The sequence below is a fragment of the Anoplopoma fimbria genome, chromosome 10, assembly GCF_027596085.1.
Source record: "Anoplopoma fimbria isolate UVic2021 breed Golden Eagle Sablefish chromosome 10, Afim_UVic_2022, whole genome shotgun sequence".
NCBI lineage: Eukaryota > Metazoa > Chordata > Actinopteri > Perciformes > Anoplopomatidae > Anoplopoma > Anoplopoma fimbria.
In genome coordinates, this window is record NC_072458.1 from 24,645,774 (window position 1) to 24,660,368 (window position 14,595).

At 42.7% G+C, this 14,595-nt stretch overlaps 1 protein-coding gene across 1 annotated transcript in view; it reads right to left on the reverse strand.

The window, feature by feature from the left end:
* Positions 1-263: 263 nt before the first annotated feature.
* The window catches only part of LOC129097003 (regulating synaptic membrane exocytosis protein 2-like), a 33,101-nt gene continuing 18,769 nt past the window's right edge, over positions 264-14,595 (reverse strand). The window contains exons 15-33 of the mRNA XM_054605673.1: positions 13,835-13,903; positions 13,511-13,646; positions 13,235-13,342; positions 11,917-11,967; positions 11,736-11,804; positions 11,514-11,573; positions 10,052-10,161; positions 9,374-9,562; positions 9,061-9,306; positions 8,830-8,871; positions 6,544-6,566; positions 6,307-6,392; positions 5,776-5,925; positions 5,497-5,684; positions 3,920-4,055; positions 3,050-3,162; positions 2,816-2,917; positions 991-1,130; positions 264-851 (exon numbers count right to left, since the gene is read on the reverse strand). Coding sequence (XP_054461648.1) covers positions 663-851; positions 991-1,130; positions 2,816-2,917; positions 3,050-3,162; positions 3,920-4,055; positions 5,497-5,684; positions 5,776-5,925; positions 6,307-6,392; positions 6,544-6,566; positions 8,830-8,871; positions 9,061-9,306; positions 9,374-9,562; positions 10,052-10,161; positions 11,514-11,573; positions 11,736-11,804; positions 11,917-11,967; positions 13,235-13,342; positions 13,511-13,646; positions 13,835-13,903 — 2,207 coding nt within the window. The 3' untranslated portion in view covers positions 264-662. The remainder of the gene's footprint in view (positions 852-990; positions 1,131-2,815; positions 2,918-3,049; positions 3,163-3,919; positions 4,056-5,496; positions 5,685-5,775; positions 5,926-6,306; positions 6,393-6,543; positions 6,567-8,829; positions 8,872-9,060; positions 9,307-9,373; positions 9,563-10,051; positions 10,162-11,513; positions 11,574-11,735; positions 11,805-11,916; positions 11,968-13,234; positions 13,343-13,510; positions 13,647-13,834; positions 13,904-14,595) is intronic.

Genomic DNA, 14,595 nt, shown 5'->3' on the forward strand with positions numbered 1-14,595 from the left:
TTCCTGTAGAACCTTTAACAACCCAATCCTGTCAAAGAACCTTAATCTTGTCAGTTATTCCTGTAGAACCTTTAACAACCCAATCCTGTCAAAGAACCTTAATCTTGTCAGTTATTCCTGTAGAACCTTTAACAACCCAATCCTGTCAAAGAACCTTAATCTTGTCAGTTATTCCTGTAGAACCTTTAAGAACCTTGCTTTGTCTTTCATAAAGATTTTTTTTTCAGAAAACTTTTTATTTTTCAGTTCTCATTTTACTAGTTTCACAGTTGATTTGTTTTATGTACTAATGTCGTTCCATGCGAGAACATAAAGAACCATGTTCTGTGTCTCAATGGAAACGACCAGGTGTCCATGGTGTCTGGACTCCTGAGGAGCGGCTGTAATTAACTGGCAGCTGGAGGTCACATGGCCTCTACTGTCTTTTCTTTTCCCAGTATCCTTTGCTGTGTGGCCACACCCTCACTGTGGGCTCATTTCCTGTTTAAGTGTCAAGGGGTGGAGCCTCCTTCCTCCTCCAGTTACGTCATCGCTGTGATGTCATCCTGCAGCAGCAGAGGGGTATCATGGGACTTTTTTTAGGCTCCGTCTGCAATGTTGTGTCCCCTCCTGCCTCCTCCCTGCCCGTTGCTATGGCAATACAGTTGATCCCTCCTCTGATACTACGACTTAATGCCCTCTACCTCCTTATTGGTCAGCGGAGCCAGGGCGGCGTCCACCAATGAGATGGCAGGAAACAGTTTAAACCAGCCAATCACCATGTTGGACAGGTCCAGATCGTCCAATAAGATCTGAGCAGCTCCCATGAAAGATTTATGATCCATCCGCCCGTAGTCGCCCCACACGATGATCTGCAGACGGACAGACGGACTGAAGGCTCACCAAACACAAACACTGTACGCAGAATGTTCCTCATGTCTAACATTTAAGCTGTGATTTGTAGTATGATATATAAATACTATATATATATATTTATATATAGCATAGTACCTGCAGTACTTTTCCCTCTGGGTTTTCCTCAAACTGCAGCTGTTGTTGATAAAGTGGGTCAGGGCTTTTTCTTGCCAGCCGAGTTCTTCTTTTCAACACACACTTCCCGTTATCCATCAGATACACCTTCACATACGGAGCTACACACACACACACACACACACACACACACACACACACACACACACACACACACACACACACACACACACACACACACACACACACACACAGATAGTAGTCAGTGAACCTTGAGGGTTCCAGTTGATAAATTAAAACACACACATGATGATATACATGTTTATACCTCAGTTATAAATATCTTTGCTTGTTAATGATAATACAGTGTGATGTCAACTACTTAGAGAAGATCTACAGTAAGTAAATACTGTACTACAGTGTGATAGTATGTAAGACAGACTGATAGTAGGTAAGACTACTGTCTTACCTACTATAGTATGTAAGACAGTATGATAGTAGGTAAGACAGTATGATAGTATGTAAGACAGTATGATAGTAGGTAAGACAGTATGATAGTAGGTAAGACTGTATGATAGTAGGTAAGACAGAATGATAGTAGGTAAGACAGTATGATAGTATGTAAGACAGTATGATAGTATGTAAGACAGACTGATAGTAGGTAAGACAGTATTATAGTATGTAAGACAGTATGATAGTATGTAAGACAGTATGATAGTAGGTAAGACAGTATGATAGTAGGTAAGACAGTATGATAGTATGTAAGACAGTATGATAGTGGGTAAGACAGTATGATAGTAGGTAAGAAGTATGATAGTAGGTAAGACAGAATGATAGTAGGTAAGACAGTATGATAGTAGGTAAGAAGTATGATAGTAGGTGAGACAGAATGATAGTAGGTAAGACTACTGTCTTACCTACTATAGTATGTAAGACAGTATGATAGTAGGTAAGACTGTATGATAGTAGGTAAGACAGTATGATAGTAGGTAAGACTGTATGATAGTAGGTAAGACAGAATGATAGTAGGTAAGACAGTATGATAGTATAATAATAATAATAATCAATCCTTTATTAGTCCCACAATGGGGAAATTATTTCTCTGCATTTAACCATCCCGGAGGAGCAGTGGGCTGCAACGAAGCGCCCGGGGAGCAACTTGGGGTTAGGTGTCTTGCTCAAGGACACCTCGGCATGTTGCCGGTAGAGGGGCTTGAACCACCAACCTTGTGGTTACGGGACAAGCGCTCTACCTCATGTGCCACAGCCGCCCAAGTATGTAAGACAGTATGATAGTATGTAAGACAGACTGATAGTAGGTAAGACAGTATGATAGTAGGTAAGACTGTATGATAGTATGTAAGACAGAATGATAGTAGGTAAGACAGTATGATAGTAGGTAAGACAGTATGATAGTAGGTAAGACAGTATGATAGTATGTAAGACAGTATGATAGTGGGTAAGACAGTATGATAGTAGGTAAGAAGTATGATAGTAGGTAAGACAGAATGATAGTAGGTAAGACAGAATGATAGTAGGTAAGACAGTATGATAGTAGGTAAGAAGTATGATAGTAGGTAAGACAGAATGATAGTAGGTAAGAAGTATGATAGTAGGTAAGACAGAATGATAGTAGGTAAGACAGAATGATAGTAGGTAAGACAGAAAGACAGAATGATAGTATGTAAGACAGTATGATAGTAGGTAAGACAGTATGATAGTAGGTAAGACAGTATGATAGTAGGTAAGAAGTATGATAGTAGGTAAGACAGAATGATAGTAGGTAAGACAGTATGATAGTAGGTAAGACAGAATGATAGTAGGTAGTAGAATGTAGTATTTTCACCTGGAGTGTTCTTGTTGCCTTGTTTACCCACAAGCCCTCGGGCTCGGATCACTTCCACGTCCAGGCGCTCCTTCCTATACACCATTCCGATTTGGATGTCACCTGACCAACAGATCAGCCAATCAGAGGGACTCATGTTATATGATGTCACAGATAAGGGTCAGACCATTTTATTATGTTAATTATAAACAATCAAAATATGAAGTGTAAATAACGTTTTGATTGGCCATTTACCCATAGGGGGCGTGGCCAGAGTCTGGCGTCCAGCCAGCTGGGCGGGACCTAATCCCTCCAAAAAACCGGTGAACTGTTTATCTGATGCCAACTTCACTCCTGGAAATATCAGACTGAAGAGACAGAATTAAAAAGAGCAGTGACACATTAGAAAGAGGTGTGACACATTAGAAAGAGGAGTGACACATTAGAAAGAGGTGTGACACATTCAAAGAGTGACACATTAGAAAGAGGAGTGACACATTAGAAAGAGGTGTGACACATTCAAAGAGGAGTGACACATTAGAAAGAGGAGTGACACATTAGAAAGAGGAGTGACACATTCAAAGAGTGACACATTAGAAAGAGGAGAGACACATTAGAAAGAGGAGTGACACATTAGAAAGAGGAGAGACACATTAGAAAGAGGAGTGACACATTAGAAAGAGGAGTGACACATTCAAAGAGGAGTGACACATTAGAAAGAGGAGAGACACATTAGAAAGAGGAGTGACACATTAGAAAGAGGAGAGACACATTAGAAAGAGGAGTGACACATTAGAAAGAGGAGTGACACATTCAAAGAGGAGTGACACATTAGAAAGAGGAGAGACACATTAGAAAGAGGAGTGACACATTAGAAAGAGGAGAGACACATTAGAAAGAGGAGTGACACATTAGAAAGAGGAGAGACACATTAGAAAGAGGAGTGACACATTAGAAAGAGGAGAGACACATTAGAAAGAGGAGAGACACATTAGAAAGAGGAGAGACACATTAGAAAGAGGAGAGACACATTAGAAAGAGGAGAGACACATTAGAAAGAGGAGAGACACATTAGAAAGAGGAGTAGTGGGAGAGTGAGTCAGTAGAAACAGGACAGGATCTTACGCTCCAGGTTTGGGGTCCTCTGCGTCCGGGTCGCGGCTCGGCTGTCGGGTAAAACGTGATTTGAACTCGATGGCTAAACCTGTTTCTACACTCCTCTGGACAGGAAGTCTCACAACCTTCTTCTTCTTCTCTTCCTCTAGATAAATTAAGGGTGGGGGGTGTAGAAGAAGAAGAAGAAGAAGAAGAAGAAGATGTGAAGAAGAAGAGCTGGTAACTCTGCTTGTTTCCTACATGTTTTCATGTCTCAGCTGTTTTGTTGCTTCCTGTCAAACTCTGCACATATCAGAAGGTTGCCTTCATGGCACTGCTGGAAGAAAGCATTTATTTTAACCCCAACCACCATCTTTTCTAAACATAACTAAGTAGTTGTGTTGTCTTAACCTAACTAAGTAGTTTAGTTGTCTAAACCTAACTAAGTAGTTTAGTTGTCTAAACCTAACTAAGTAGTTTTGTTGTCTAAACCTAACTAAGTAGTTTTGTTGTCTTAACCTAACTAAGTAGTTTCGTTGTCTAAACCTAACTAAGTAGTTTTGTTGTCTTAACCTAACTAAGTAGTTTAGTTGTCTTAACCTAACTAAGTAGTTTAGTTGTCTTAACCTAACTAAGTAGTTTAGTTGTCTTCACCTAACTAAGTAGTTTAGTTGTCTTAACCTAACTAAGTAGTTTAGTTGTCTTAACCTAACTAAGTAGTTTTGTTGTCTTAACCTAACTAAGTAGTTTCGTTGTCTAAACCTAACTAAGTAGTTTTCTTGTCTTAACCTAACTAAGTAGTTTTGTTGTCTAAACCTAACTAAGTAGTTTAGTTGTCTTAACCTAACTAAGTAGTTTTGTTGTCTAAACCTAACTAAGTAGTTTAGTTGTCTTAACCTAACTAAGTAGTTTTGTTGTCTTAACCTAACTAAGTAGTTTAGTTGTCTTCACCTAACTAAGTAGTTTAGTTGTCTTAACCTAACTAAGTAGTTTTGTTGTCTTAACCTAACTAAGTAGTTTTGTTGTCTTAACCTAACTAAGTAGTTTTGTTGTCTTAACCTAACTAAGTAGTTTTGTTGTCTAAACCTAACTAAGTAGTTTTGTTGTCTTAACCTAACTAAGTAGTTGTGTTGTCTAAACCTAACTAAGTAGTTTTGTTGTCTAAACCTAACTAAGTAGTTTAGTTGTCTTAACCTAACTAAGTAGTTTAGTTGTCTTAACCCAACTAAGTAGTTTTGTTGTCTAAACCTAACTAAGTAGTTTTGTTGTCTTAACCTAACTAAGTAGTTTAGTTGTCTTAACCTAACTAAGTAGTTTTGTTGTCTAAACCTAACTAAGTAGTTTTGTTGTCCAAACCTAACTACGTAGTTTTGTTGTCCAAACCTAACTAAGTAGTTTTGTTGTCCAAACCTAACTAAGTAGTTTTGTTGTCCAAACCTAACTAAGTAGTTTAGTTGTCTTAACCTAACTAAGTAGTTTAGTTGTCTTAACCTAACTAAGTAGTTTTGTTGTCTAAACTCTATGGATTCTCCAGGATGAGTGTGGATGGCAGCAGGAGCTTCAGAGACGGTGACTAAAGAGCTGTGGAGGTCTTCAGAGGGACTCACCCTCCGGGTTGAGTTGGGAGGCGCTCTGGCTCTTCTTTCCCAGTCCGACCATTCCCATCATCTTTGCTCCGAAGCCTGAGCGTCGCCTCTTGTCGTCATCGTCGTCGTCGTTATTTCTCCCCAACGAACAAATCTCGCCTCCGACGCTCGACGACTTTGTGAGAGGAGCTCCAGATGCCGGCGCCGCCCTGCAGGAGGGGGGAGGAGCAGACACACCTGTGAAACACGTGAGGTGTGGTGGTCACTGCTGTTCCTTTGACTCCAATCCGAGCGCCTTACTTTGGAGGCTCAGGCACCACCTCCTCTGCTTCCTCCACTGATTCGCTCTTCTGCAGCTCGGATCTGCCCTCTTCTGCCACCGCTACTTCCTGTGTTTCATCTGACCCCGCCCCCAACTCCACTGATTGGCCCTCCAGATCCTCTGTCACACTGCCGTAGCGAATGAGGGTTAAGACCAGCAGCATGCGGATGAAACATGCAGCAAGATCAGAATGATGAAGAGCAACACCATCTAACATGCTGACAGAAACAATAGCATGCTGACTAGCTACATGCTAATAACACGGTATTCAAATAACAAGATGCTAACATGTTAACAAAGCATGCAGGAGTATGACTGATGCATTATGGAATTTGAGGATGAATGTTTTGCTTTTCTGGAGGCGGGGTCAGATGACATTTACTGATGACATGTTCCACTGCAGGCCGATTACTTTAGACATGAATTAACATTTGCACTCTACGTAATAATTAATAACCATTTATTCAAACATTTCTAAACTTTACTCTGTGATTGGTTGCTGTGCTCACCTGATCCTCGATCGGGCGTCGTTGGACATGACCGACACATCGCTGACATCACTGTCCGATGATTTCAAAGACAGACTCTCCCTCATCTGGAGACCCAGGCAGAGGACAGGAGAACAGGTGTATGACATCATCAGTGATGTGTTGTATGGCATCATCAGTGATGTGTTGTATGACATCATCAGTGATGTGTTGTATGACATCATCAGTGATGTGTAATATTTATTTAACCCCACTCACCTTGGATGGATCCTTTGTCACAGCTGCAGTGACAGAAGAGGAGTTTGTTTATTACATCAAACTGATGACATCATCGTTTTGGTTTTGCAGAGTGATGTCACTGTGTTTAAATGATCAGCTGACGTACACAGGAAATTATTTCAACAATGATCTTGTGTCCTGACATCATAGACCACATCATCACTGACCACACTAAACTTTAAACAAAGATACTATTTAACTAGTATTCTGCTTTTTAATATCTTTACAGTTTTTCAATGATCACAGTTCACATTTTCTGCTGTTTTCAGACGGTTTCTGAGTTTATCATTTGTGTGTATTGTTCTGTTTTAGGCCTGTTTCAATATTTCTAAGTACAGTGTTTTTTGCCATGAGCATTTCTTCTTTCAGCCTTTTCATTTACTTCATTCAACTTCCACTAACAGCGTTTACAGTTACGTACTCAGCTCTTAGATTATTTAGGTAAAGAAGTCCACCAACCAATTCTTCCTGTTTTACATTTCAGTTTGCAGGTTTTCAGCTCTTTAAGATTTCTGTATTTTTAGCAATGCATTTTCTAGTTATTACCGTGATATTCATCAACAGAGTAACAATGACGTCACCAGGAAGATCGACATGTAAAACATCTTATTTCTGTTAACAGTTTAAATTCTCAGCCGCTCAGAGATGAAGACAGAATCTCTACCTTCTCTCGGTGGTAGCTCCTCCCCTTCACATTACAGCGATGGACGGATGACGGACGGATGGAACACAAAAGAAAGTAAATCCCACAAGAAATTATTCACGAGTACTTTAAATCACACAAACCAGGAAAAGATGGATAAACTCAGTGTATTTCAGAACAGAGAGAAACAGACTTAAGGTCATCTGGTTTGCCATTAACGGAGGCAGTACCTTCATCAATCATCAATCTGCATCGTCATGGACAGTCTGTGTTTCACAACCACACAGAGATTGTTGGGAGAATTGAATTTGTGTGGACTTTAATCTTTTACATTTATCTTTATTTTATTCTTAACTTTTTCTTTTTTCTGCACAGTAATTCAAATAAATAAAAAAGGAGCACTGAATAAAATAAGGGAATGCATTGTGCAATGATGTATAATCATAAAGAAAATATTATTCAAGAACATTAGCATATCTTTCAGCATATGAGAGCTTCATTTCATGATACTTGTTTGGTGGCTCAGGTTTAGATTCCTGGTCCAACTCTGTTAAAACGCTGCCTTTTGGTCACATGATTAGTAGACATAATATAATGTTTCATTTCTATGCAGATGATACACAGTTAGATCTTCCTGCCAACCTTCCTGATAACAGTACTCTTCCATATTCAGTTTGTGCAGTTTGTACCTTTTACCTGTACTGCAAATTATCAATCTATGTAGTTTTGGTGTTATTGGTGTGAGTGTTGGAGATAGCCGCCGTAGAGATGTTTGCCTTCTCTACAATATAATGGGACTCTATGACGCTCCGCTCGTGCTACTCAAAGCGCCAGAAATTCATTTGAAAAACAGCAAAAAACAGCAAAATATCATGAGCCAATTACTGACGATAATCCACAGACCTTGTTGTGAGCTGATTCATGTGGGAACTATTTCCTTTCTGTCGAGCTACACGCGCCAATGTATCATCGCGCACAAAGAAGCGTACATTGACGAGAGGTATTTGATTATAGCTTACAGCTAAGCGATGCTGTCAGCTCATGTAGCTCCAACCAGCTAGCTGACGTAGCCCCACTGAGCTAGCTCAACTAGCTCCACTGAGCTAACTTTACAACTCAGCCGAGGAATAGAAGGCTGATAATTCACTACTTGCTTTTTAATTTCGGCTGCTGACTGGCGTTACATTGAATGTTTTTTGACTGTTGCCAATAAACAACAGGAGCTATTATTGTTGTTATCACTCTGAATAAGATGATAGTGTTGTTCATAATGCGGGACGATACCAAACCCCTGTGATGGATGGATAGATCAGTTTACCTAACATGGACAAATGGAGGACTAAGACTCTAATCGCCATCTCATCACACACTCAGGTGACTAATGTGTCACGCAACTACAGGGGGAGGAGCTACCTGTCTGAGGGGTGTGGCTAACAGTTGGTGCCATACCATTGGCTGTTTTGTTCTGCTGGTCCTCCCATGTGACCTCTGCATCACGGCAAAGAGAGAGATGTTTGGTCAGACTACAGCGACACTCAGACTCTTAACTGTTAAGCAGAACCTCTCTGCACACACACTGGGACAACAACACCTGATCAAATCCACCTGAGGTTTGGACTTGCCTTTTCTGGTCCCTCCAGGTGTCACTGGGCGTCTGTCTGGCTCTGACAGGGACCGGTGGGATGTGATGATGTCAGCGTGATGACACAAAGATGAATGAATGAATGAATGAATGAATGAATGAATGAGAGACGATGTCTGACAGACACAGATATGACCGTCGAGTCACCAGCTACAGGTTGTACAGATCTAGATTGACGGGTTTACACACATCAAACCTGTGCTGTACACACCTGGAGTCTGTGGGGGCGGGGCCGGTGAAGTGGAGGGGGGAGGGACCAGTTCAGGCAGTGGCAGTGATTGGACCACAGGAGGGTCAGCAACTGGGGGTGGGGCTTGGGCAGGAGCAGGGGGCGGGGCTTGGGGAGTTCCAGGAGCAGGGGGCGGGGCTTGGACAGTTGTTGGAGTAGAAGCAGGTAGAGGACCAGGCGCTGGGGGCGGGGCTTGGGGAGTTCCAGGAGCTGGGGGCGGGGCTTGGACTAGTGTTGGAGTAGAAGCAGGTACAGGTAGAGGTCCAGGAGCTGGGGGCGGGGCTTGGACTGGTACCGAAGCTAGGGGCAGAGCAGGTGTTTGGGGGGGCGGTTCCTGGAGGATGCGGGGCTTGTATTCGTATCAGAGGAGGTGTGGGATGATTGGCAGGGGGTGGAGCTTGTTTATGGACAGTGGGAGGGGCCTGATTATATGGAGCGGGAGGGGCAGTTCCAATTGGTGATCCTGTGGTGGGTGTGGTCATAACTGAGCAAAAGAGTTTAGAGAGAAGAAAAGAAAAGATGATCAGATTAATGAACAGATAAACAGAGAAACCGTGAGATAATGAACGATCACATGACCTGTTTCTACTGCTGACCAATCACATGGCTAGTTTTGAACATCGTCTGAGAAATACAAGGCCAATGTCAGAATGTCAGATGAGACAACATGGTGAGCAGGTACCTGAGCCTGGAGGTTAGAGAACCACCTTTACCTGAGACCGGTACACTAATAAAACGTGGACTCTGTTCTGATCGGGGTGTAAAACCGACCACATTAGGTGGAGGTTCCTGGAGGATCCCCAGAGAGAGCTGGAGGACTTTACAAGGGAAAATTACATATGTGCTACTTTTCTTTATCACGAGTCAGCTTCTTATTTTATCATGTTTAGACCGGCTGCTTCTGGAACGATCCGTCTCGAAACATTGGCTTTGATCAGTGAACTGTGAACAGAGACCCGGATATCAGACGTACTTCTGTCTGAGGCTCCTTTGGGCGGGACAATGGGCAGCTGGCGTCCTCGGCGGCTGAAGACCGGCGTTCCTGTCGGACTCGTCTGGGTCGATCCGCCTTGAGGGTTTGCCCTGTTGAAGAAAACGCACAGGACTCAAACTTCCAACCTGACGGGAGGGAAGCAAGGCAGCGGCTGCAAGGTCAAGGGTCAAAGGTGTTGTCGTCATGGTAACGGAAAATGGAGGCAGACTAGTGCTTCAACTACGCTACGTGAGTCGCAAACAGAGAACATGTGTTCTATTGTGTTCTATTGTGTTCTATTGTGTTCTATTGATCAGTGTTATATTGGTCTGTTTTGTATTGGTCTGTGTTCTATTGTGTTCTATTGTATTCTATTGTATTCTATTGGTCTGGTTTCTGTTTGTCTGGTTTCTATTGGTCTGGTTTCTATAGTATTCTATTGGTCTGGTTTCTATTGTATTCTATTGGTCTGATTTCTATTGGTCTGGTTTCTATTGGTCTGGTTTCTATTGGTCTGATTTCTATTGGTCTGGTTTCTATTGGTCTGGTTTCTATAGTATTCTATTGGTCTGGTTTCTATTGTATTCTATTGGTCTGGTTTCTATTGGTCTGGTTTCTATAGTATTCTATTGGTCTGGTTTCTATTGGTCTGGTTTCTATAGTATTCTATTGGTCTGGTTTCTGTTTGTCTGGCTTTTATTGGTTTGTTTTCTATTGTGTTCTATTGGTCTGGTTTTTATTGGTCTGTTTTCTATTGGTCTGGTTTCTATAGTATTCTATTGGTCTGGTTTCTATTGGTCTGGTTTCTATTGTGTTCTATTGGTCTGGTTTTTATTGGTCTGTTTTCTATTGTGTTCTATTGGTCTTTGTTTTATTGTGATCTATTGGTCTGATTTCTGTTGGTTTGGTTTTTATTGGTCTGTTTTCTATTGTATTCTATTGGTCTGGTTTCTATTGTATTCTATTGGTCTGGTTTCTGTTTGTCTGGTATTTATTGGTCTGTTTTCTATTGTGTTCTATTGGTCTGGTTTCTATTGTATTCTATTGGTCTGGTTTCTGTTTGTCTGGTATTTATTGGTCTGTTTTCTATTGTGTTCTATTGGTCTGGTTTCTATTGGTCTGGTTTCTATTGTATTCTATTGGTCTGGTTTCTAATCACATCACCGTGACAACTGTCGGCTGGTCGGTAAACCTGTTTAAGGCACTGAAAGTCACAATCAAGCAATTTTGCACTACATTTCCCACGAGGCCTCTGTGAAAGGGCAGACACAGCAGAGAACACTGGGGGAGGAGTTAGGAAAGTTCTAAGGCCTTTCTCAGTTCGCAGGTCGATCAGTTAGTGAGAGGAACAGGTAACTGGACCTGCTCTGCACAGAAAAAGGCCTTTGGTTCTGACAGAGGGGTGAGGTGAGGCTAAAGAACCGCTAACGTCCTCTACTTCTACACCTGTCCGTCCGTTTACCTGAGCGTCTCCTCGTTGTAGCCGTCGGCTTCGTAGGGGAAGTCGGGAATGAAGTCCTGACTGAAGAACAGAAACCCGTCAGAACCCCAAACCCACCTCCACCTTCAGGTGGGTCCTACTGTCTATACAGGTGTGTTCCTCTGAAGGACACACCTGTATAGACCACCTCCCTTTGAACTCTGACCCCCTGACTGAAATCCTTTTCAGAATAAAAGTTCTTACCTGTAGTCCACACCGGTCTCATTCACCATGTGGTTTGTCCAGACAGTTCGGTTCGGACCAGTCAAATATCTTATACACAGAAAAACACACACATGTACATGAGAATGTGATGGCTTTCACCCTGCATCTACTGCAACTACTAGTACTACAAGTACTTCTACTACTACTGTGATAACAGTACCTGTCGTGGATATCGAGTGAGGTGGCAAGGGATGCTCTCCTCAGAGATCTCCTGAATATACAGAGACAACCAGTCAGACCAGTACCACAAACTGTACTACGACTAGTACCAGGACTATAACCGGTTCTATATCTAGTAAAACCAGTAGTATAACCAGTGCTACAACCAGTCAAACCAGTAGTGATACTTCAATCACCAATTAAACCAGTAATAAAAAAGATTCCATTACATTCAAAAAAACAGTATTACAACCAGTACTCAAACTAGTACTACCACCAGTATTCAAACCAGTACTATAACCAGTATTCAAACCAGTACTATAACCGGTATTCAAACCAGTACTATAACCGGTATTCAAACCAGTATCAAACCAGTACTATAACCGGTATTCAAACCAGCACTATAACTGGTATTAATAGTAAAACCAGTGTTTGTCTAACTGGTCCAGCAGTATCTGAGAGGCGTTTAAATTGATTACTCATGTATACGTTATTTATTAACCCATGATGTGTTCTAATACTGCCAGACTATTCTACCCACAATCCTTTGCTCTGCAGATTTACAAGGTCAAGGGGGTCAAAGTTTAATGTGCAAAGACGACAAAGTAGTTTGTCCCAATTAAATACATGATAAGTATTCAATTCAATTCAGTTTATTTTGTATAGCCCAGAATCACAAATTACAAATTTGCCTCAGAGGGCTTTACAATCTGTGCACATGCGACATCCTCTGTCCTTCCATCCTCTGTCCTTACATCCTCTGTCCTTAGACCCTCACATCCTCTGTCCTTAGACCCTCACATCCTCTGTCCTTAGACCCTCACATCCTCTGTCCTTCCCTCACATCGGCACAGGAAAAACTCCTGTGCCGAAAAACTCCTGTCACTCGGCACAGGAAGAAACCTCTGGGAGAACGACAGAGGAGGGATCCTTCTCCAGGATGGACAGAATGCAATAGATGTCATGTGACCAGAATGAACAGCATAACAATGTATATGACATAAATGATTCATATAATAAGACTACTTATAATAACAGCAGCAATTATTACAGTAGAATTATAGCCATGAAAGTATATGATCTGTAGCAGTACTGTGATTCAGACTGTGAGCTGATTGGCTGTTAGCAGACTGTGAGCAGATTGGCTGTTAGCAGACTGTGAGCTGATTGGCTGTTAGCAGACTGTGAGCTGATTGGCTGTTAGCAGACTGTGAGCTGATTGGCTGTTAGCAGACTGTGAGCTGATTGGCTGTTAGCAGACTGTGAGCTGATTGGCTGTTAGCAGACTGAGCTGATTGGTCAGGTGTTGCCATAGTTACCTTTCCAGGTTGCTGTACTGACCGGCATCAGAGTATGCTCGGCTCAGTTTGGAGCCTCGAAGCAACCGCACAGCGTCCTCACGGTACAACGGGTACAGAGGGTTACCGCTGGCAAGTTCAGGAGGTCAGAGGTCAGGAGTGAGGGGTGAAGTGAGGGATGAAGAGAAAGTGACAGTGAATTGAAGGTGAGGCCTTTCAGGAGGCTCAGTCTCTCATTGGATAATACAGACAGACAGACAGGCAGACCGACATACACACACACACACAGCTGGTTACCTGAGAGGAGGCGGTTGGCTTGGCGACCGTGACCTCATCCTGACCACGTCGGATCGAGAGAAGTGATTGGACGACATTTCCTGCTCCGGCACTGAGAGGGTGGAGCTGTGGAAGTCCCGCCCATTGAGTCTGTAGTCTGGACAAACAGAGCAGGAGTTGAACCGTCGACCCTGACAGACCGTCTGGCTCTGAGGACTCGGTCAGTCCAGCAGGTTACATTAAAGATGTGCTCCAGTTTCCTCTTCAGTCAAACAACAATGTGAATAAACTCTGTCACAAAGACATCTTCTGGGCTCATGGTGCATGATGGGACATGAAGTTCACCTGATATCACCCCGATGCCGTCTTCACACTCGTAATCTGATAACTCACTGTCACTGACCCTCTGAGACCCTGCAGGGACAGAGACAGAGAGAGAGACAGACAGAGAGACAGACAGAGAGAGAGAGAGACAGACAGACAGAGAGAGAGAGAGAGACAGAGACAGACAGAGAGAGAGACAGAGAGACAGAGAGAGAGAGAGAGAGAGACAGAGAGAGAGAGACAGACAGACAGACAGACAGACAGACAGACAGACAGACAGACAGAGAGAGAGAGAGAGAGAGAGAGAGATAAATATGTAAACAATGTGAATTTAAAGTTACCAGGTTACTGCACATGGCTTTGTACCATAAAGAGGATGAATGATTAATTGTTCATGAGAGGAAAGAAGCTGTTCTGATGTCTGGTTGTTTAGGTGTACAGTGCTCTGTAGCGCCTCCCAGAGGGGAAGAGTCTGAACTGGTTGTGTCCGGGGTGTGATGGGTGTGATGGGTGTGATGGTCTGCAGAGATCTTTCCAGCCTGTTTCTTGACTCTGGAGAGGAACAGGTCCTGTATTGAGGGCTCCAATGAGTCTCTCTGCAGACCTGACGGTCCGTTGTGGTCGGTTCCTGTCCTGTTTGGTGTCCGATCCAAACCAGACAGTGATGGAACATCAGAGAACAGAATGATGATGGAGGAGTAGAACTGAGTCAGCAGCTCCTGAGGCAGGTTGTACTTCCTGAGCTGGGCCTTGTTCCGATGGTGTTGACGTTGGAGGCCCAC